At 38.5% G+C, this 24,805-nt stretch overlaps 1 protein-coding gene across 1 annotated transcript; it reads right to left on the bottom strand.

The window, feature by feature from the left end:
- Positions 1-706: 706 nt before the first annotated feature.
- edem2 (ER degradation enhancer, mannosidase alpha-like 2) lies at positions 707-22,848 on the bottom strand. The gene is made up of 11 exons (XM_060893674.1): positions 22,621-22,848; positions 21,193-21,303; positions 21,025-21,064; positions 20,827-20,932; positions 19,966-20,091; positions 18,039-18,250; positions 4,722-4,863; positions 4,452-4,576; positions 4,176-4,320; positions 3,558-3,679; positions 707-1,363 (listed from the first exon to the last, which is right to left on the bottom strand). Exons 1-11 carry the CDS (start codon positions 22,713-22,715, stop codon positions 911-913), a joined length of 1,677 nt encoding a protein of 558 aa, XP_060749657.1. The 5' UTR covers positions 22,716-22,848; the 3' UTR covers positions 707-910.
- Between the last annotated feature and the right edge of the window lie 1,957 nt (positions 22,849-24,805).

The following is a 24,805-nucleotide window of genomic DNA, read 5'->3' as shown; positions in this document are numbered from 1 at the left end:
AAGGCTGGCTGTACCATAACACACATATATTCACTCACTCACACCTAAGCATTTTCTTTCATTGCTTTTGTTAGTTTTGTTTTGTTTAATTGTCTCAATTCAACTCATCATTTCATAAGTATCTGATATGGTATTTTTAAAGAGATGTGCTCAAATTGCCAGTGTCTGGTTGTGAAGGTAAGCAAGCGTGAACACAGGGACTATTCAATCCATTAGACACTTCTTTAGTTTAACTGTGAATGTTTCTTTTTGTTCCTTTTATTTTATCTATTTTCTTTCCATTTTTAGATGTTTGGTGAAAACATTATGTTGGGTCTATTTTGATGTTCGAAAAATGTCTGTTTTTCAAAATTTGTAACTGGTGTTTTTTTATTGAACTATCCTGAATTTATTAAAATTGACAGGTGTCTAACCCTGTCTGGCACCCGAACTTAAAACAAACAAATAAAAAAAATGGAACCATCATTACAAGCATATCCACCAGAGGTTTTGCATGTTGCACACCCTTAGATGCTTTTTCTTTTCACCATAGTAGGTTGTGCGCTTATTAGAGTTTTGGTCATTATCCTCTGAACTCTCTAGATATAGTCCTATCTGGCAATTGTCCCATTGTGAACATCAAACAGTTCTTTACCATTATCTGATTTATGCATGTCATCCCTTGCTGGTAGTGTTTAATATTTTTTATATAAAACTGCATAAAACAATTATTTAATTTCTTTAATCATACATTTACATTTTAATTCTTATTTTAGAATTTTTATTCAGACCTGGTGACATCAGACAGGTTTTTACACACATTTGCCACACACATTTGTTTGTGTGCCACACACAGTTTTACATATTTTCAGTGTATATATATATAAAAAAAAATTTATTGTTTGCATCTTAATCTTAGAACAATTTCTGCTCATGGGTTGTCAGAAAAGACTTGACCCATGACTGCAAAACGAGCACTAAAATTTTGCGTTGGGCAGGAGAACTGAAATGCATTTCTTCTCTCTTCAGGGCTTAATATTATTCCTTCTGAATTTCTGTCTTCCAAAGACTCCACTGATTGATCCTCAGAAGGGTTATCATGCTCTGTTAATCTCAGGAGGATGTCCTGCAGCTCCAAGTGCTCATCTTGGTCCTTACTACAACAATGCAGAGCAGCCGGATCAATTGGATGTGCTTCTGTATTAAATATGTAACCCCCGGCCCCCAGAATGCAGTCGCCATGTGCCCCGCCGAGCACATATGTTGTGCCTGTGTTGTGAATAAAATTGTCAGGATCAAACAGCAAGTAAAGATACTTAATAGTTTCAGCCAAGAAGAATGACTCCATGCGGTTGTCCAGCTTGTGGTCTCTAACATCTTTCACCTTTGGAAACAAACAAACAAAAAATAAAAATGAACAAGAAGGTATAAAGGTAGCAAACCTGAGGAAAGGGTTAATACAGTTAACTTTTTTTATGAAGATACAAAAAATTAAAACATAGAATGACTGACATGTAATGTCCATGGATTGTTGAATAATGATATATATATATATATATATATATATATATATATATATATATATATATATATATATATATATATATATATATATTTATATATATAAAAAAACTGATTATTCACCCTGATATTTTCTACTGTATTCTGTGCTTCGTCTGATGCACCCAACTTTTTTTTCACATCATGGATCATGGAGACTCCACCTAGCAACTCCCAAAACCTATGGAAACTGCTACTATATATACATACATACAGTCATGTGAAAAAATTAGGAGACCCTATTAAAAGTTCTTTATTAAGAAATGACAAAATGTTCAATTTCTGATATTGTTTTCATTTGTACCTGTAGATGAAAGTGATGTAATTGCTGCAAACAACAACAACAACAAAAAAAAAAAATCAACAAAATGGATATTTCATCTGGAAAAAAAGCTAGGACATCTTATGCTCTAGTAGCTAGTATTTCCCCCATTAGGTGAATTAACCTCAATGTGACGTTTCTTGTAGCAATTTCTTACAACTGGAAGAATGTTTCAGCCACTCTTCAGTGCAGAATTCTTTCAGCTGTGTGCTGTTTGTGGGGTTTTTGCATGCAGTCCATTTCAAATCACCCTACAAGATCTCAATAGGATTTAAATCTGGGCTTTGACTTGGCATTCCTGAACTCTCAGTTTTTTACTTTTCAGGGAGTCCTTGGTGGATTTACTGGTAATTTTTTTTATCACATTGCAAGGTCTAGTTCCACTGCAGCTACAATTTTTTCACAGATGTCACATGTTCCTCAAGCCCCTTCTGATACAATTTTATAGTGGATTCTATGATGATAAGCTGGCCAGGTCCTGCTGAAGCAAAGCATCCTCAAACCATAACACTTCCACCTCCATGTTTCACAGTTGGTATGAGGTTCTGAAATGCTGCATTTGGTTTACGCAAAACATGCCCTCTATTATATTCTCCAAATAATTAAATTGTAGACTCATCTGTTCAAAGCAAATTATTCCAGACGTCTTTGCCCTTGTGTTTTTCATGTAAGCAAATTATTCCTCCTTGCACATCTCCAATGAAAATTAATGTTGTGCAGTCTCTTTCTGATGCACTTTGACATCAACTGTAGCAAAAGCTTGCTGTAGGTTCTGTGATGATATTTTAGGGTTTTTTTTAAACATCTCTGGGTGAATTTGTTTGGATGGCCTGACCTAGCCATTTTCGCAGTTGTTTTAAATGTTCCCCACTTGCAAATGATTTTCATACAGTGGTATGACTGATTACAAATTCTTTTGAAATCTTTTTATATCCCTTACCAGAGTCACAAGCATCAACAATCTACTTTCTGAAGTCCTTGGCGAGCTATTTGGATCTCACAATGGAGATTCACCTATCACTTCAACAATTAAGAACAAAATAAACTAAATATCTATGAGGTATAAATACAACAATTTGCACCTGATGTGATACACCTATAAGTAATTTTATCCATTTTAACTACAAATAAATGTGGGGGTGTGCTTACATTTTACAAGATTTTTTTTTAATTGACATTTTATGGATCATTTAAAAATGACCTGGTTATATTACTTAAATCTTCCAATATTGTTAAAATGAAAATAAAATGCCCATATAATTATTTAAATAAATAAAAGAAAAAACAGGTTTTCATGGGGTTTCCTAATTTTTTCATGACTGTACATACATTTTTTGTGTGTGAATGTCTTAATTCTAAATGTTTTCGTCAGTGTGGAGTAACTGTGGGGAGAAAACTGGGTAAGCACTCAAGTGGTGAGAGCATCCTGGTTTGGGAATTGCAATGTCTCGGATCATAAGACCCTGCAGCATATAGTGAGGACAGCTGAGAATATCATTGGAGTCACTCTTCACTCTATCACAGACATTTACACACTGTATCCGCAAATCCAACAGCATTGTGGATGACCCCACACACCCATCGCACTCATTCGTCACCCTCCTGCCAAACGCAGTCTCATTTCACGATGTATTGCATTAGCTATATTTGGATAAAATGACAATAAAAGATTCTTGAATTAACTTGAAGTACTTACACTTGCAAATCCGCATTTAACATGGCTTATCTTCTCTATGGACTCTATTGCATCCCGTCCTATCTGGAGAAATGTTGGGTTACCTGTGGCCTTATACAAGTACATTGCACTCTCTATCAACTCTGGGGGAAAAAAAAGTAAAGCAATTATTTTTTTTGTTACTGATGTTAGTTTTTTGCACAGTCGTAGCAAGTTTTAACAATTTGAAAAATGTGTCATGCTGTGTCATGTTTGCATGTGAAATTTAAAAAAAAAATGTAAGTTTCCAATGACAGCTTGGTAGTTGCCGTTCTTTTTGTCAGTGTCTTTCAGAACCGACAGTGTAACAGCACTTAGCAACTCAAACTTGTTTGCAGTCTCCCAGTTACATAAAACAGTAGCAAAACATAAACAATGGTAAGTACAGGTATGAAGAAAGGCCCTGTCTGGAGAGTGCAGTAATCCTTCAACTGCTAGCCACAGGTGGCAAATTAGTACCCAAAATTACACTTCTAAAACCATCTAAAATCGAATTAATGCAGTGTGCGCTTTATAACTTAATCAAACATCATAACATACAAAACGCTATTTTGTTCACTATTTTACCCTATTTTGTTGCCATTTTCTGTATGCACATACCTGGTCGTAGAGGATATCCTTCTCGCTTGTCTACAGTATATCCCTGTGGAATGCTGTAAAACTCTGGAAGGCCACCAAACTGACGCCACACTGTACAGTAGTTATGAAACGTCCTTGTCGCACTCTCTACATCCCCCACAAGACTCTAATATTGTTTTATACAAACCAAATATGCACATTGGGTTAACAAGTACACCAAGGGATTGCTGAATGATTCATATGTGAGGCAGAAAGATCTAGTTGTCCTAATATAGAAGACACTATCTTTGCTCTCACCTGCAGACCAGGCCAGAATGCCTCCAGAGATTGAAATATAGGCATGGAAACTGTACCCTTATGCATTTGCACCCATAAGTACCAGTCATCAAATTTTGTGTAGTTCTTTATGGACTTATCAAACTCTGCAATACAAAAACAGTTCAAGTCAAATAACAATGAGTACTCATTATGCCATGACATTCTGAGAAATTTTCAAGGTGTATTAAGGAAATGTGGTACAAGACAATAGTGGCAGTAATTTTAATATAGAATATCATGTCTGCATACCATAAAACATGTTCAGAAGTTCTTCATCTTGCAGCATGATTGCACCCTTTAACAAGTACTCAAAGTATGAATCAATTCCTGCCCCAATTCCTGCATCTTGAGCAACCCATTTTGATGTAATGACATCAATGTGGTTCCCAACCTGAGAAGAGATACAGTGATTAATTTTTAAAATAATTAACCCTCAATTCAATTTAGGATTATGTATATCTTATGTTGCCATAAGTAAACAAACAGCAATAAACGGCCCCACAATATTGCTAATTGCATGATGAAAGTTTGTCATTTCAGTTTGTCATTTGTCATGTCATGTTTGTTGACACTAAGTTTTAAAACCTAGATCTTTGTTGCAGTTAATATATCTGTGTGTCACTCTCCCACTCCATTGCTCTTTCTACTTGTATCTTTTTTTTTTTTTTTTTTTTTTTAGCTTTCTTCCAATAACAGTTTTCTGTCTGTCAGTCACCCAATCTTTCTGTTTTCAACCTTATGAAATGGTTCCAAATTTTCAGACTGGCTTTGTCAAAACCAACACCAAAGTTTTTGGTATCTATCTACCAAATTATTGCCGTTATTACCTATTTACTTATTGATATTTTTCTGCCAAAAAATTCTTTGCAATCCGGTCCCACATTTAGAGATATCTAAATGGAAGAAACACCAAATTGTTTTACTCTGGGCTAATGGAGCAATAGAGCAGCATAGCACAAACTTTTTTTTTTTGTAAGACCATACCTCAAGAATTGTGAGGCTTGGAAACAAATTATTTTTGTCTCTCCTGATTCCTTGGATAAATCTCAAGCAGATTTTTTGCTAATTTGCATAGTTTGCAAAACCTACTATATAATTTTCTAGAATCCTAGAATTAAGTTTCTGCCTCAACTATCCCTTATTAATAGGGGATGGGACATTGTTCAGAAAACCTTCTTATGAACCATAAGTCCAATTGACCTGAAACTTTCATTCAGTAAGTTCTGAATCTTTATCCAAATTCTAGAGCTGCATATAAATATTACTTACCCCCATTATAAAGTTGGCAAAAAGCAGTAATCAAATGGATTAGTATGTCTGAATTCTTAGCATTTTTAACATATTGAAATACACTAATATTTGGTAATAATAATAATTAATGGTGCAGGACCTTGGCCATTGCTGCCAACAACTCCAGGCAATTGAGCAGCTGGTATTGGCGCACCTAAAGACTGTAACAGAACAGCTGTTGGATCCCCTACATTTGCCTACCCAGCAAACAGATCAGTGGATGACACAGTCAACATTAGGCTGCACTACAGTCTGCAACACCTTCACTGCCCAGGGACATATGCCCGGATTCTGTCTGTTGACCAGCTTCACGACAGGCAGGAAACAACAGGTGAGCCTGGGAGGTTTTACCTCCAATATTCAGACAGTCAGCACTGGCCCTCCTCAGGGATTTGTCTTCTCTCAACTGCTATTCTCCCTCTATACTAATGACTGCAAGTGACCCAACTGTTAAACTCCTGAAATTTGCAGTTGATACTATGCTCATCGGACTCATCCAAGATGGCGATAGGTCTGCATACCAGCAGAAGGTGAAGCGGCTGGTGATATGGTGTAGTTTAGCCTAGAGCTAAACACTCAAAACTGTGGAGATGATGGTGGACCTTACTCAATATCCAATAGCCCTGTGTCATCATGGAGTCCTTCAAGTTTCTGGGCACTTCCATTTCCCAAGAAATGAAATGGGAGTGCAACATGAACTCCATTATCAAAAAGGCCCAGCAGATGTACTCTCTTCTTCAATTAAGGAAGTATGGTCTGCCACAGTTGTTGTTTATGCAGTTCTAAACTGCAGTCATTGAATCTGTCCTGTGCACATCAATCACCATCTGGTTTGGGACAGTTTCTTTCTCCAGGCAACCATAATTATATTCCATGTTTCATATCTATAAGTACCACATTATCAGAACTGTCAGACATCACATCAGTATATGTTACACACTTCTGCTGCTGTATATTGTACAAAAGCATAATACTGCACAATAGTGTTATTTGCACTACCATGCACTCTCACACTTTATGTACATAACTGATCTGTCATATTCTGTATTTCTATTTAATACTTGTACTGTCTATATTGTCTCACATCGTCTGTATTGTCTTGTATAGTCCAAATTAAATGTATAGTAAAGTTCTATTTATGCTTGTAATTTTGAGAGTCACTAACAGCTGGAAAAAATACTAGCTCCCTAATAAAATGATAATCATATGTGTCATGGTCAGCGCACTGCACGCACCTCCTGAACACCAGCACAGAGAAGCGTCTCTAGAATATTAAAGCTCTTCCGGACTACACTCCCCAGAATCCATCGCCGACACTGATTACATCGCCACCTGTTCCTCATCAACCACTTCCTACATAAGCTGAACTTGAACTCCACGCCGGTGCGAAGTCTCGATTTGCTTTGGCAATCGTTCTGAGCGTTTCTGTGTGATTCCTAGTCTGGTTTCGATTCTGTTTCTGTGTATTGGTTTTTCTGATCGTTTGCTGCCTGCCCCGACCTTCTGCCTGTTTCGCCGTTACCGATTTCTGTGTGCTCTCTGATATTGTGTTTGCCTGCCCTAACCCTGCCTGTCTGATTTTGAGTGTGTTCATTAAAACAGCTGCAAATGGATCCTTCAGCCTTATGACTCCTCGTTACAATATGCAACTTAAAACAATCCACTAGGAAATTAGAATGTAAAAGGCATCAAACTAAATTGGTAGTAATCAATTAGCATTGAATTCTGTTTAAAAAAGCTATAAAAAAGAGCTATTAAAAAAACAGCTGCTAGATCAGTGTCTACACCCTAATTGAAGATTTAAAAAAAAAAATCCTACATTATTTGATACTGTAGCAAAATCAACCGCTATAGAAAGCGCATATCAGTATGCTGCAGAAAAGACTTCATGAACTATTTCAATAGAAATACTGAGAATAGGCAGAAAATTCAGACCATTTAATTTGATACCAAACAATTTGACAGCTGGATAATTAACATTTCTGATCAGCATGTAACAAGGGCTTAGAATGTTTCACTCCCCATTGACTAACCGATTTAATTTCACAAATATCTTCTTCGAAATCATCAACCTGTGGCCCATACATATATTTTTATTTAAACATAATACGAGAAGCTACTGAAACCCTTCTAAGAATAATCAGAATCAGCTTTATTGATCAGGTATTGGCCAAGTTGTTTAGTCCTGAGATGCAGGTTTTTTGGGAACTGGTATTATGGTTTAACACTTGAAACATGATTAAACCATGCTCAGTTCCAGTTACCTATGAAGATCAATGTAAAGGTGCTAGCTAGCTCACACTGGTTTTCAGGCAGGATGGAGTCACCTGGGGTCTCATTTATAAAGCGTGCGTACGCACAAAACGGGGCTGGAAACGTGCGTACGCCAGTTTTCGCGCAAAGGTTATGATCTATAAAAAACAAACTTGATGGGAGAATGTGCGTACCTTTAAGCAAACTTTGAGACGTGCGTACGCACATTCTGGAGACAAAGGGAATTGGCGACACAGATGGTGAGGTCGTGAGGAAGTTAGATTGTAGAAAATACATGTGAAAAGAACGATTATAAGAATTAATGACATTTAATTTTTACTCCATTTCATACGTTATATCCACATTATCATGAAGATTAAATCCAACAGTGTTATTTGTGCTGATTGTTTTAGGCTATATACATCTAGTAAAATCCAAACGGAATTCAAAATGTATTAAAAATAAAATAATAATAATAATAATCTGCGCTACTCCGTCCAGGGTGTATCCTGCCTTGATGCCCAATGACGCCTGAGGATAGGCACAGGTTCCACATGACCCGAGTAGTTCGGATAAGCGGTAGAAAATGAGTGAATGAATGAATAATCAGCACTGCCTTACAGTCACATTGTCCACAACGGGAGCACAGGAGGAGATGGCGCGACTACATGTGATACAGAATAGCATGAAATACCCTTTTATTAGAGAACTGCAGAGCACAGTGTAAAAACGAAATATTTTCCTTAATGTACATATATCATAAAATGTCAAAATCTGCAAATACAGTCATGAAGCACAATCGTTACTCATCATCGGTCCTAACTATTATGGTGTTCATTACAAAACCGTCATGAAGAAGCATGTGTTCACTATAACATTTTCGTCTTAAATTTTCGCCCACAAATTAATTCTGTGATTTTGTCAAGGTGTTAAAGATCAGTCTAATTGCTAGAAACATATAAATCCTCCGGTGACCCGGGTATGTAATGCTTCATGATGGCACTGTTGGAGGATTACGCCAATGGCAGAATAAGGAGAGAACGAGTTTCCAGGGACCATGATAATTTCTTGGCCCATGTTGATGACTGGCTAATAAGCCGATTTAGATTCCCTAGAGCTGTGCTCTTAGATCTATGTGCTGAATTGGGTCCAGTATTAGAGAGGGCAACATGCCGGAACCATGCCATCCCAGTCCAAATACAAGTCCTCACCACTCTGGGGTTCTTGGCAACCGGCTGTTTCAAGCGGGATTTGGCAGACAAGTAAATTATTTATATAAAAAAAACTATAAGTAATCCTCAACTTTGTCTCTAAGACCTTTTTGTATATGAAATAATTCTATTGGAATCTATCATCTCACCCTATAGGTCTGGTATACACAGCCGTCCCTGATTGCCATAATATCTGTCGTTTTGAATGGTATACTTAATATGGGTAGTCGATACATCAGGTTCCCCTACACTGTGCGAGAACAGGCCGAAATTAAAATGCAATTTGCAGCAGTGTCTGGTTTCCCAAATGTAATCGGCGCAATTGACTGAGCTCATGTTGCTATAAGTGCACCATCTGAAAATGAATTTGCTTATGTTAATAGAAAGCATGTGCATTCTATTAATGTGCAAATCATATGTGACTCCAACATGACCCTCACAAATATTGTGGCACGCTGGCCTGGTTCAACACATGATTCCTTTATCTTGACACATAACAGTGTAGGGAACAGACTAAATGGAGGCGCAGTATGTGATGGCTGGCTTCTTGGTGAGTTTAACAATATTAAAAAGTAGAAACTGTAACAATTTTGTTTTTAATATAATTATAACAATGTTGCTTTTAATATAATTATAACCTGCAAGGCGACAGTGGCTACCCCTGAGACGCTGGCTCCTCACCCCATTTTTAAACCTGCAGAGCGCAGAGGAAACTCTCTATAACGAGGTCCACTCTCGTGCCCGCGCAGTGATTTGCATTGACTATTTATGGTTACAAATGGGCGTGTACAGGGCGGGATTTGAGGCTGGTTCACGTACGCACATCTGCGGGTGATCTGTGATTTATAAAGGGAACATTGCTTACAGGTAACGGTAACTGCACGGTTTTATAAAATCGGAATATTTTTTGGCGTACGCCATTTTTGGCTTTTGGGCATACGTAAACTTTTAGTAGGGATCCTACGCATAGTTTTATAAATGAGACCCCTGGTCAGGGCCAGGAACCTTAACTTTTTGACTGTTGAACAGTAACCTTACATAATCATCACACTGTTAGAGCTGGGGGGAATGGTGGCTGGGTGGAGGCTGGAGAAGAGGTGGTTATGCGTTGAAGAATTTTTGAAAGAAATGAGAGAAGTGATACCTGTCTGTAGTTACTGATGTCTGATGGATCCAGAGAAGGTTTCTTTAAGATAGGAATAACCCTTGCTTTCTTGAAGATAGGTGGTACATGACCAGATGCTATAGATCCATTGATGATAGTAGTAATGAAGGGCAGAAGGTCTTGCGAGATGGTCTGGAGCATAGTGTAAGGGAGTCTATCCAACAGGCAGGTGGTAGGATTGCAAGACTGGATGAGATGTAAAATCTCTTCTGCTGCGACCATTGAGAAATGCAACAACAAAGAGAAACCAGACTGTGAAATGTCGGTGCAGTCAGGGAGAACTTACATAAGAAGGGGAGACATAGTGGAGGTTGCAGCAGGCAAGAGAGAGGGTAGGATACATTTAGGTAGGATATAGAAAGTGAAGGGATACCAGAACAAGATGTGTAGTGGGGTAGAAGTAAGGACTATCAGGTCTAGGACATTGCTAATCAGGTCTAGGACATTGCCTCCTTTGTGAGTGGAGACGTAGCTGTTGAGTGTCAGGGCAAACGAGTCCAGAAGAGTCAGGAAGAAAGAAGATTGAAGCTTGACAAAGGGGAGGTTGAAATCGACAAACACTGTCGGGGGAGTGCTGTTGGAAGGGAAAGCACTAAGCAATGTGTCCATTTCTTCCGGGATGTCTCCTAGTGGACCAGGAGGGCAGTAGACAACGGATGACATGGTTGCTTGGAGAGGTAACTGAAATGGCATGGACTTCAAAGGAGGAGATGGTTAAATGAGACAAAAGGAGAAGTGTGAAACACCATCTCTGACACCAGTATACCTGCACCACCACCCCTGCCCATTTCTCATGGTGAGTGAGAGAAAGCATAGGCAGAGGATAGAGCAGCTGGTGTAGCTGTGTTCTGTGGGGATATCCAGATATCTGTTAGCACAAGAAAATCAAAGGAGTGGTAGGAATCCAAAGCAGAGATAAAATCAGCTTTCCTTACAGTAGACTGGCAATTCCAGAGGAGGGTAGATGAGGTTACTGGAAATGTGACCTCTGCACTGTAGACGGGAGCGCCTGCGATGGTAAGAGGTGACTACAGAGATGGGTTTGAGACACATAACTGCAGTCAACCAAGAGTTTCTTGTGTGAGGGTGGAATACTTACAAACCTTCAATTTAAAAAAGTAAGCCCTGCCCACAATTCACACCTTAAGTGAGACTAAAACTACTCCTGATTAATCAGCTGAGAGAACTACTAAGCAAATACCAACACTATAAGATCAACAATGCTATAGAATGTAACAAAATTCAAATCACACTACACTACTCTGGTACAAAGTGAGTTAAATAGATAGTACCCAAAATCAGAAACCTACCTTACCAGAAGACAATATATTCAAATAAAGTTAAAGTTCAGTAGCCTTGGTTTTGATGAAAAAAAAGAGTTAAAGCACACTGTAGCTGTATGTGGGCACCTTTCCCATATGAACCTGCTCTGCCAGAGCCACTCATCCACTGCAGGGCATTAGACAGTTCCCCAGACCATTGGAACAAGGTAAGCTGGGATGCAAGCACACACTTAAACAGATTTGATCCTGTGGAGGAGTAAATCAATGGTTTGGCCCATGGGAGGAACTCGCTCAACCAATGTCATTTTCAGCCATAAGATATTTTAAAGCCGTATTTAGTCCTTTCAGGGGAATTAGTCTGCCCACAGATAAACAGTCTATGACAGAAAGGATCGTAGTAAAACCACATCAGCAGACCTGTGATGAAATCTGCTGCCAGGTGAGACCATGGATGTTGGGGAACTGGCAGTTCTTTTCTACAAAGAAGAAACCAGCAGCAGTGGGGAAAGTTGAAGAATATATAAAACCATTTGTCAAGGCTTTTTCAATGTATTCTCTAGGGGGCTTTTTACACCTGGTCACTTCATGCGTTTTTTCACGGTAATGGTAAGTTTCTCCTTAAATGTTCTTGACATTGGGGGACTAGTGTACAAGTTTCCTTCAAACAGGAGATGTGAGGATCATGCAAACAGGAGATGCGAGGGAGATGAAGTCAGGGCACTGGGGTCAGTGGAGAGGAAACGACAAACAGGGTGATGGTCAGTGTATAAAATAGTCCCCACTGAAGTTCTAGAGGAACTATCTGCTGTTTGACAATCATCTCTAATGGGCTGATTGTCTATGCCAGTGATTTTTACGGCACCGGCACTTGGCACAGTATGGATGTTGAGTTCTTGGTCCAGTGAATCAGGGTTATGGCTAGTTAAGGGCCGAGACATAGCAGCTCTGACCGGCATTGATCATAATTGCTTGTAGTGAGAGACTGTGATGACTGTGGGAGAGTTTAACCTGGGTGGCCTTAACAGGGCAGGTAGCAATAAAAGCAAAGTTGCAGGGACAGCCGTTGCTGACATTCTTAGGGCGTGGATCAATGTTTACCATTGATGGCTGGTTGCTTATTAGATTGTCCAAATGAATAGCCAGATTTACAAACTGTGATAATGTAATGACTCATCACATTGACTCATCACAGTGACTTAGGTCTGTCTCTGAAAACTGCTCACAGCGCAGTGTCATCCCATCCACTTTGTGCAGCTAGTGTTCAGAAATAGAATGCATATTCCACAGCTGTTAGTCCCCTTGGCAAAAATTAAATGTATTAATGTACAATAATCTGCATTACCATCAGTAAACATTCAGGGAAAGGACACTGTGAGAGTGGACTCTTACAAATACCTGGATGTTCATCTGAACAGCAAACTGGACTAGACAGACAATACTGAGGCAATCTATAAGAAAGGACAGAGCAGACTCTTTCTGCTGAGAAGACAAAGGTCTTTGGAGTGCAGGGAGAGCTACTGAAGACCTTTTTTGACTCTGTGGTGGCCTCAGCAATATTCTATTGTGTGGTATGCTTGTGCAGCAGCATCTCTACTGCACAAGCTGATCAGGAAGGCCAGCTCAGTCCTGGGGATTCCTCTGGACACTGTACAGGAGGTGGGAGAAAGGAGGATGGTAGCAAAACTATCATCGTTGCTGGAGAACGACTCTCACCCCCTGTATGAAACGGTTTCATCTCTGTATCTCAGCGATACAGACGGTCTTTTCTCCCTGAGAAGGGAGGCTTTACAATCAAAGCTGCTCCCAGTGAACCAGTCATCATAACACACACTGTATTACTGTTTAACTGCAATAATAACAATAACAAAGTATTTTTTAACAACACAAGTGCAATAACAAATTTTAAAAATGTGCAATATTACCTGTGTGCAATATGTCTGTTAGCGAAACTACTTACTCGTGGGCTCTTTTTTTCTTCTTCGTATTTATAAATTGTGTTGTGTATATACTGTATACTATATTATGTCTTTATTTATTTATTTTTTTTACATATTTGCATTTCTTTGATACTCTTATAGAGAAATTTCCCCATTGTGGGACGAATAAAGGTATATCTTATCTTATCTTAAAATACCCCATCTAAAATGGCCTGATAAGTGGCATTCACAACATTGTACCAACTTCACTGAAAATCCTGCAACTGAATCATGCAGCATAAGTCATGCAGCTTGATAAAAGAGCAGACATATATGCTGCTGTCTTGCTACCTGGAAATGTATTTGATACACAGGGCCTCCTTCGGTCTAAGGGCCTTTTTACACCTGGTCACTTCATGTGTTTTCTCTGATCCGATAGCTATCTGATTTGTTAAAACTGTTATTTACATTAGGCCACATAAATGTGTCTTGGCGAATCGGATATTAATCCGATATTTCTACTCCCACCCAAAATGCAAATATATTTTACCTCATTTCGTGGGTAATTGAAATGGAACACGTTTTGGTGTATGCGGATTTCAGAATGCAATCAAAAAGGAGACGAAAAAACTTGTTACGACGGTTGTGCTACAAAAAAAACAGCATTTACTGTTTGCTGCATTTTCGCTGCAAAAAATGCTTAAAATGCTGCAGTGCATTTTAAGACCCAGAGACACCTGGGTGAAAGATCACTTGCGAGTGATGTACTTCCGTTTGGGAGGAGTACAGCGCTGACGTATGTGGCTTGAACAACCACATTCATTTACACCTGTCCAGTTTCATCTGAAATGCGTCCCACACCACCTCCTGCAGTGGTTTGAACGATCGGATTATATCCGTCTCTAAAACATTTAGACCTGGTTTAGACGTTTTAGAGGGCATTTAGACCTGGGGTCTCATTTATAAAACTGTGCGTAGGATCCCTACTAAAAGTTTACGTATGCCCAAAAGCCAAAAATGGCGTACGCCAAAAAAAATTCCAATTTATAAAACTGTGCGTACGCACTCTTCTAAGCAATGTTCCCTTTATAAATCACAGATCACCCACAGATGTGCATACGTGAAATCCCACCCTGTACACGCCCATTTTTAACCATAAATAGTCAATGCAAATCACTGCGCGGGCACGAGAGTGGACCTCGTTATAATGAGTTTTCTCTGCGCTCTGCAGGTTTAAAAATAGGTTGAGGAGTCAGCGTCTCAGGGGGTAACCACTGTCACCTGCAGGTTATAATTATATTAAAAGCAACATTGTTATAATTATATTAAAAACAAAATTGTTACAGTTTCTACTTTTTAATATTGTTAAACTCACCAAGAAGCCAGCCATCACGTACTGCGCCTGCATTTAGTCTGTTCCCTACACTGCTATGTGTCAAGATAAAGGAATCATGTGTTGAACCAGGCCAGCGTGCCACAATGTTTGTGAGGGTCATGTTGGAGTCACATATGATTTGCACATTAATAGAATGCACATGCTTTCTATTAACATAAGCAAATTCATTTTCAGATGTGAACTTATAGCAACATGAGCGCAGTCAATTGCGCCGATTACATTTGGGAAACCAGACATTGCTGCAAATTGCATTTTAATTTCGGCCTGTTCTCGCACAGTGTAGGGGAACCTGATGTATCGACTACCCATATTAAGTATACCATTCAAAACGACAGATATTATGGCACTCAGGGACGGCTGTGATATACCAGACCTATAGGGTGAGATGATAGATTCCAATAGAATTATTTCATATACAAAAAGGTCTTAGAGACAAAGTTGAGGATTACTTATAGTTTTTTTATATATAAATAATTTACCTGTTTTGGTAAATAATTTACCTGGGATGGCATGGTTCCGGCGTGTTGCCCTCTCTAATACTGGACCCAATTCAACACATAGATCTAAGAGCACAGCTCTAGGGAATCTAAATCGGCTTATTAGCAAGGAAATCATCATGGTCCCTGAAAACTCGTTCTCTCCTTATTCTGCCATTGGCGTAATCCTCCAACAGTGCCAGCAGTGCCATCATGAAGCATTACATACCCGGGTCACCGGAGGATTTATATGTTTCTAGCAATTAGACTGATCGTTAACACCTTGACAAAATCACAGCATTAATTTGTGGGCGAAAATTTAAGATGAAAATGTTATAGTGAACACATGCTTCTTCATGACGGTTTTGTAATGAACACCATAATAGTTAGGACCGATGATGAGTAGCGATTGTGCTTCATGACTGTATTTGCAGACTTTGACATTTTATGATATATGTACATTAATGAAAATATTTCGTTTTTACACTGTGTTCTGCAGTTCTCTAATAAAAGGGTATTTCATGCTATTTTGTATCACATGTAGTCGCGCCATCTCCTCCTGGCTCCCGTTGTGGACAATGTGACTGTAAGGCAGCGCTGATTATTCATTCATTCATTCTTATCCGAACTACTCGGGTCACGGGGAGCCTGTGCCCAGGGCCGGCCCTGCGCATAGGCAGAATAGGCAAATGCTAAGGGCGCCGCCCACCACTAGGGGCGCCCATGCACCCAAATTATTATCTTTATTAATATATATGTATATATATTTTATTACCTGAGAAGTATTTTATTATATATATTTTATTGCTGTAAGAAAGGCAAGGAAAGCAAGGTCTCCGTAATATAGTTTTTTTAATATAGTTTGTTTCCAAAATATTTTCAAAATAAAGAAAAACAGGACAAAGCTGTGCAGTTTGTTTCTGTGTAAGTTTATGAACAAAATGATCGGAACACAATTGTCTGTGATTCAAGGGGCACCAGGTGAAATCTTGCCTAGGGCAGCAAATTGGCCAGGGCCGGCCCTGCCTGTGCCTATCCTCAGGAGTCATTGGGCATCAAGGCAGGATACACCCTGGACGGAGTAGCGCTGATTATTATTATTATTATTTTATTTTTAATACAATTTGAATTACGTTTGGATTTTACTAGATGTATATAGCCTAAAACAATCGGCACAAATAACACTGTTGGATTTAATCCTCATGATAATGTGGATATAACGTATGAAATGGGGTGAAAATTCTTTCATTCAGCTTCTACCGCTTATCCGAACTACCTCGGGTCACGAGGAGCCTGTGCCTATCTCAGGCGTCATTGGGCATCAAGGCAGGATACACCCTGGACGGAGTGCCAACCCATCGCAGGGCACACACACACTCTCATTCACTCATGCAATCACACACTAGGGACAATTTTCCAGAGATGCCAATCAACCTACCATGCATGTCTTTGGACCGGGGGAGGAAACCGGAGTACCCGGAGGAAACCCCCGAGACACGGGGAGAACATGCAAACTCCACACACACACAAGGTGGAGGCGGGAATCGAACCCCGACCCTGGAGGTGTGAGGCAAACGTGCTAACCACTAAGCCACCGTGCCCCCTGGGGTGAAAATTAAATGTCATTAATTCTTATTATCGTTCTTCTCACATGTATTTTCTACAATCTAACTTCAGTTCACTACCTCACCATCTATGTCGCCAATTCCCTTTGTCTCCAGAATGTGCGTACGCACGTCTCAAAGTTTGCTTAAAGGTGCGCACAAGTTTGATTTTTATAGATCACAACCTTTGCGCGAAAACTGGCATACGCACGTTTCCAGCCCCGTTTTGTGCGTATGCACGCTTTATAAATGAGACCCCTGGTCTTTTTACAATTGGATAGCTATCCGATCACATAAAACGCATAGTGACCAGGTGTAAAAAGCCCCTCTGGCAAAGTCTGTTGCAGTCTCTGGCAAAGTTGTGTCTGCACTCATGGACTTCGACGTATACACCAGCTGTTTAAAAGAACCTAATGCGATCAGATACAGGGCATGATAAAGCCTTTAAAGCAAGCCATCAAGGCTTTAAGCAGTCACCAGTTTCCTGAGACTGCAGTGCAGTTGCTAGTGGAAAGACAACTAATTGAAGAACAAAAATTGTAATTTCATCTCAAATACACAAAGCTAGACAAGAAATAATTATGGCATTGAAACAGTATCTTTACTACAGAGTGCTAGGGTGGCCAACATTTAGAACAAACATATCATTCTGAAACTTGTCTCTTATAAATGGTATTGATTTATTATTTATTTACATAGAGCATGAGGTGTTATCAACTGACAGCACATAAAACTATTTATTAGTAGCAACATTAAACAAAACAATTAAATGGCTCCTTTACAACTAATTAAATACTTATGCACAAGTTTTTGTTGTGTTGGTGGATAACCTAATCCAGGCAAGCATAAGGAGTATTCAGATATTGAAGTGTAACAACTAGAAACACATGAAATATATGAAATAAGAGGATAATTAGATCAGTACATGGCACCCAAATACTGATAAAATTAATCTAAGGGAGTGATTCTTACCAGGCCAATGTCTGAGCGGGTTTTCCAGAGGGCACTGAGAGCCTTTCGAGCCACATTTTCAAACACAGGATCACCAGTGAGATGGCTAAGGGTGGAAAACTCCAGGATAAAAGTGCCAACACCAGCTGTGCAGGTTATGGGAGTTTCAGTGGGGTTGACACCCCTCAGCAGGTTCACTGTTCCATATGGCATACCAGTGGGTGTGTGGAATGCTAGAGAGGACAATTTCACCATGAGCTTAGAAATAGGATAAAGCCAAGTTAGTCATGTAACTGCTGTTGTTTAAGTGCCATGTAACCAGAGATGTTACCTGAAAAGCCCTTGTTTGCATACAAACAAACCAGCAAGATCATGTATTAATGTATGAAACAGTATTTGAAACAGTATTCACCGTAAATATCAGCAAGCCTTCCTAAAGGCTCCAAATGACAAGGAACTGTGGAGGTTCACAGAAATACAGTTATACACATATAATTCCATCTTACAGGTGCAGGTGATCAACAGGACAATGATATAAACACTTGGAGGACAAAAATGTAACTGTTTAAAATGATTGAGTAAAATGTATTGAGTAAAAAGGGCACTTTAATTCAGAGAAAACAAAGTGAGGTGCTCTACCCAAACACCTGCACTTACCTCTTCACCTCTTTCCCACACTCCCCGCTGCACTGGACGGTTGACCCCAAATACATAAACTCCTGCACCTTCTTACGCACCTCAGCCCCACGTAACCTCACTGTTCCATTTCCCTCCCTCTAGTTCATACACGTCTTCTTGATGTAGCCCCACCTTAAGTCCTCTATCTGACCCACAGCACATCTCACTGCTGTCATACTCCTCTCATACATATCCCGAACTACTTTGACATATTTCTCTATAATAATCTGTTCAGGGAAGCTTCCAAGAGGCCTACAGCAACATTAAAAGAATTGTAGCAAGTGCTGGTTGCCCTTTAGTTTGCAAAAAATACATCTAATTTCCTAAAACCATGTGGAATAATGTTATGGTCTGATGAAAAAAAACATCTTCACAGTGAAGCATGAAGGTGGCAGCATCATGGTTTAAGGTGGCTTTTACCTACCTTTAACCACAGTGGAGGGGATAATGAATAGCTTTAAATACCAGTAAATTTTGGTACCAAAAAATTAAGGCTTCTGCTATAACACTTAAGTTATAGAGATATGACCAGAAGCACACCCATAAATAAGGAATGGTTTCAACAAAAAAAGATTAAGGTTTTGGAATGGCCCAGCCAGAGTCCAGATCTAAATCCAATCAGAAATCTGTGGAGTGACCTGAATGGGGCTATGCACAGGAGATGCCCATTCTTTCCCTATGCCTATACATATCTTGGTTTTGTTTGTTTTTTACATCACAAAAACATACCACTTTAACAGAGGTGTGTAGAATTTTATATTCACTATGGGATTTGCAAAACAGAAAGTCTTACAATTTTGATGTAGAAATATTTGTTTTACTCTTTATCTGAATGAGTGCATTTAAAGACTATGCTGCATATTTATCCATTTCTCAGGTTTTTAATATTCAACATGATGCATCTCTAATTTATAAAAATTTTCAATGAGATGTTTCCAATCGGGACCCAAAGGAATATCTTAGTAGAATTTCTAGTGGATTAATTTGTATGGGGCAGTACTAGAAACAGAAATGTGTTAAATTCAACAAATGTTAATTAAAATGAGCAGTAATATGTTAATTTGAGCTTCCTGTGGAGAATGTATGACCTTTTTGATTTATAAAATAAACATATGCAATTTGTCCAGGGATGGCCACAACTTTGCATAAGACTTTAAATGTATACTGTACAAAAGCAAAAAGTAGTGTTTTATTCTTTCATAATTAGAAAGCAAATCAAGCAAAAGTTATATCATGTTATGTAAGTTTGTATTCTAAGTTGTTTCCTCACCTGGGAGAAGTTTGCGTGCTGCATCCTCAGCTAAGCGGAGAAGAGGACCAGAGCAAGGCCATCCCTCTTCTACAGCTATCCCAGCCTGCTTGGACAACAAGTGAGCTGAGAGGAGACCACCAACCACTGCAGAAGTCCATACACAGATGAACTAACATGAGCAATTAAAGCACATTGTTGACAATTTAAGAAATTTCAAAAAGTCTGTCCACAAGATTTAGAATCTCATGGATATTAGTGTTGTTGCTGCATGAAGGACATTGCATTTGACCATTTAGTTTAAATGTTTGTAACATTTAAATTTATGACTGTGTATTTTACACAGTAATTACAGAAAATGAATGCTAACAAATGTTAAACAAATGCAAAACAGTTAACACAAGCAATTTCACATCTTGGAGAAGGTCACAAGCTTTTGGAACATAGGTGTGGGATTTTCTGCTGATTCAGCCACAAGAGCATCAGTGAAGCTGATGCTTAGCATTGCACAAGAACGCATGGGATACAGTTTCCATTCTAATTCATCCCAAATGTGTTGACAGAAAAGGTTAAGGATCTGTGCAGCTCATTCATGTTATTCCATACCAACCTTTGCAAACCATTCCTTTTTTATTTGTGTGCAGATAAAGTTAAAGAAGTTTGGGCTAGGCCCTCTAATACCAGTTAAACAAAAGCTTAAAAAAAGGGCCCTCATATGAGTGTGATAGTAAGGTGTCCACCTATGTTTGGCTATATAACATAGGTGGCTATATAGGACATACGTTTGGCAATATAACTTAAGCATTTGGTTTTTGCATAGCATTTTGGTTCAGTTTTGTTGTTCTTCTTATAGCTAAATCAACCTAGATATTGGATTCTCACCTCGTATGTTTGTTTCAAACACTGAAGCATTTACATCAATGTCAAAATTCACACTGTCCTGTAAAAGGGCAGCCACCCGTTGAAACTCTGTGTGGTTCCCTAGTATCTGAGAGAAAATTAGGATAAAATAGAATTCAAAATCTTTAAAAACAAAATAAATCCATACATATATGAACAAATCTGTAAACAAATGCATACCAGCAAGGTATCCAGGGCATCAATAAGAGTAAGTGAAAAACTGTGGTATTAAAAGAGAAAATATATTAGATTTATGTCATAATTATGAAAGTGCATGTTGACATGTAATTTTGACCAAGGCATCTTTAATGTGTAAACCTGTGAAAACACAATGATTGTTTTTTATACCTGCCCCATGTATCCTGTCCATCACATGTCAATGGCCGGAGCTCATCATATGGATATGCATTCTCCAAGTAGTTGTTGTAGGCATGGTAAAACATAGACTTTATTCTGTCTCTTATGAGGGAAACAATCAGAAAAAAATCACTTGCAAGTCTGAGAAGTTATTGCAGATAGAAAAACTATGTGTAACTGCAGAAAAGAATGTAAGCAATAGTAAATGCCCATAAATTCATTCTTAAGTAGATGCTAAGAAAATGAAATAACAAGTAATAGGTCCACAATTTTATTATTTTGTGCTTTAGTGTACATACATAAAGGGCCAAAGTTGCTTCAAAGCCTGATTTTTTAAAAACAATAGTCAGCAGGCCATAAATCTAAAATAATAATAATAATAATAATAATAATAATAATAATAATAATAATAAAACTTTGTATCTTTTTAGACGTTTTTTCTGTGAGATCCAATTCATGCACAATAGAATTTGTGCCATATCAATAAGTAATTTCATTTACAGTAATTGATGGTATAATGTTCAGAAAAGAAAGGTATGTGGTTTAAAATTTAAACTGAATTGTTAGGCTTATGTCTCTCTATAGCTGACTAACAACTTCACCAAACCATAAAATGAAAGCATACTTGACTAGTAAAGTTCTGGGTATTAAACATGTACTTTACAAGCAAATGAGACAAATTATACAATTTAATGAATGTGCAGGTGCTCTTAATAAACTCAAATGTGAGTTTCAATAGCAAGTATTGAATGCAGAAATGAATAGAACTATTTTTACTAATGGTTTACACAAAAGTCATTGTAAGACATTGTGAAAATCTGTAATATAATTGGCTGATGCAGCTAACGAGTGAGCGTCTCTCTTTTTACATTTTTTGATTGTCCGATGCCAATTTTGAGAGAAAGTAAAAGTCTGTAGTATAATGATTAACAGTCAGTGATTAATACATAATATTTGGCATTTATTCTCTTCAAATCAGCATTTTACTTGAGCTATGCCACAAGCAATGCAGTTGCAAAGTAATGCAGATATTATTTTCCATATTGTGCATACAACAAATAAATCTAACGTGCCTCATTACTAGTGTGCTTGTAGAAGATTATTGTTTTTGAATTGCAGCATTCCTCAAAGAATTTGACCCCTGGACAAGCAAACTTTTATAAAATATATGACTACATGAATGTATTGCAAAACATGAACTAACAACCATTTTTAAATAAAATCAAATATGGAAGCTCAATATGAAAAATTCGTCTTTATGGTTCTTCAAGCGATTTTCTAAGCATGTAAACAAACGTCGTAGTAATTTACTTCGTTGTGAATAAATGACATTATTTATTTGATACTTTGTTATAATAATTCCAAGTTAACGAACATAAGCTAGTGTATTATGATTCATTAGATAGCGTTTGGTCGTACCTGTAATGAGACATTTCCTGCATAGTGAAGTCATGGCTGTTGATCGGAAACAAGTATGCTGCGCAGAAAAAGGCGTTAAGCAATAAAGTAAGCATGAATCTGTGATGTGTTAGAAAACGTAAGCAATATAAATATTCCAAGATATACTTATTATAAGACACTTTAGATATCTTAAAGGCTCAGTTGAGACCGGAAATATACATGCTGCGCATGCTCACAAACGCCGGCAAGTGGTTGCAGTCCAATGACGCATTTGATTTATTTCGGAAGTGGTAATTACGGTTGCTATATCCGCGTCTTTTGCCGGAGTTATGCCGCGTACGTATGTGTATATAATAGTTGAATTATCTAATCATATATGCTTGTGATTTGAAATTAAATGTGCAATAAAACAAGGATGACCAAGATCTTGTCTCTTAGGCTGAAATGCTTTCCACTCTTATAAAAATAAGACAAATCTTAAGTGCTTATAAACATGATGGGGAAACATGTTTTTAGAAAAATGAAAGAGAAATTCGAGCGGTACATTAGAATACTAAAAAATGTGAACTCATAAATAAGACACACCTCTTTAGATTGCATTCAAGGCTTCTTATATTTTATATTAAAAGTTGTACCCGTATTATGCAAACTGAGAATAGGCTTATTCTGTTTTCACTTGGGGACACGGTGGCTTAGTGGTTAGCACGTTCGCCTCACACCTCCAGGGTTGGGGGTTCGATTCCCGCCTCCGCCGTGTGTGTGTGTGGAGTTTGCATGTTCTCCCCGTGCCTCGGGGGTTTCCTCCGGGTACTCCAGTTTCCTCTCCCGGTCCAAAGACATGCATGGTAGGTTGATTGGCATCTCTGGAATTGTCCGTAGTGTGTGAATGAGTGTGTGTGTGTGTGTGTGCCCTGTGATGGGTTGGCATTCCGTCCAGGGTGTATCCTGCCTTGATGCCCGATGTAGCCTGAGATAGGCACAGGCTCCCCGTGACCCGTGGTAGAAGATGAGTGAGTGAGATGAGTGTTTTCACTTGGAGGTTAATAAAAGTGGCATAGTGTGGTTTTGGGGACTTCTGCGGTGGGTGAACTATGAAAATGATTTAGCCTATTATTTAAGTCACCAAGTCAAGTCAAGAAGCTTTTATTGTCATTTCAACCATATATAGATGTTGCAGTACACAGTGAAATGAGACAACGTTTCTCCAGGACCATGTTGCCACACAAAACAAAGACAGGGCTAAGGACTTAGTAAGTTAGTCCTAGCCACATAAAGTGCAACTGACAAGACAAAAAAAAAGTATATATATATATATATATATATATATATATATATATATATATATATATATATATATATAAGCAGCTACCAAAAATACACCAGCTACCAATCTGCTATTAATAAGACTGTTCATTTTTATAACCCAAACTGCACATCACCAGACTCTAGAAAAAATGAACACATAAGACAAATGAAATAGAATTGTGTTAACAACATATAAATGAGATGAGATGATTATATATATGTATATATATATATATATATATATATATATATATATATATATATATATACACACACTGATAAAAAAAATAAAGGGAACACTTAAACAACACAATGTAACTCCAAGTCAATCACACTTCTGTGAAATCAAACTGCCCACTTAGGAAGCAACACTGATTGACAATCAATTTCACATGCTGTTGTGCAAATGGAATAGACAACAGGTGGAAATTATAGGCAATTAGCAAGACACCCCCAATAAAGCAGTGGTTCTGCATGTGGTGACCACAGACCACAGGCTGAAGTTTTGGTCACTTTTGAATGCTGGCAGTGCTTTCACTCTAGTGGTATCATGAGACGGAGTCTACAGCCCACACAAGTGGCTCAGGTAGTGTAGCTCATCCAGGATGGCACATCAATGCGAGCTGTGGCAAGAAGGTTTGCTGTGTCTGTCAGCATAGTGTCCAGAGCATGGAGGCGCTACCAGGAGACAGGCCAGTACATCAGGAGATGTGGAGGAGGGGGTAGGAGAGCAACAACCTAGCAGCAGGACCGCTACCTCAGCCTTTGTGCAAGGAGGAACAGGAGGAGCACTGCCAGAGCTCTGCAAAATTACCTCCAGCAAGCCACAAATGTGCATGTGTCTGCTCAAACGGTCAGAAACCGACTCCATGAGGGTGGTATGAGGGCCTGACGTCCA

The sequence above is a fragment of the Tachysurus vachellii genome, chromosome 19, assembly GCF_030014155.1.
Source record: "Tachysurus vachellii isolate PV-2020 chromosome 19, HZAU_Pvac_v1, whole genome shotgun sequence".
In the NCBI taxonomy this organism is placed as follows: Eukaryota; Metazoa; Chordata; class Actinopteri; order Siluriformes; family Bagridae; genus Tachysurus; species Tachysurus vachellii.
This window is presented reverse-complemented; position numbering and strand designations above follow the sequence as displayed.

Excerpts from the sequence above, each read along its gene's own strand:
- edem2 (XM_060893674.1), bottom strand. The coding sequence starts at position 22,715 with ATGCTTACTTTATTGCTTAACGCCTTTTTCTGCGCAGCATACTTGTTT. Across the intron at positions 18,251-19,965 it reads AGCACGCAAACTTCTCCCAG|CATTCCACACACCCACTGGT; the intron begins GTGAGGAAACAA and ends TGTCCTCTCTAG. Across the intron at positions 1,364-3,557 it reads TTAAATGCGGATTTGCAAGT|GTGAAAGATGTTAGAGACCA; the intron begins GTAAGTACTTCA and ends TTGTTTCCAAAG.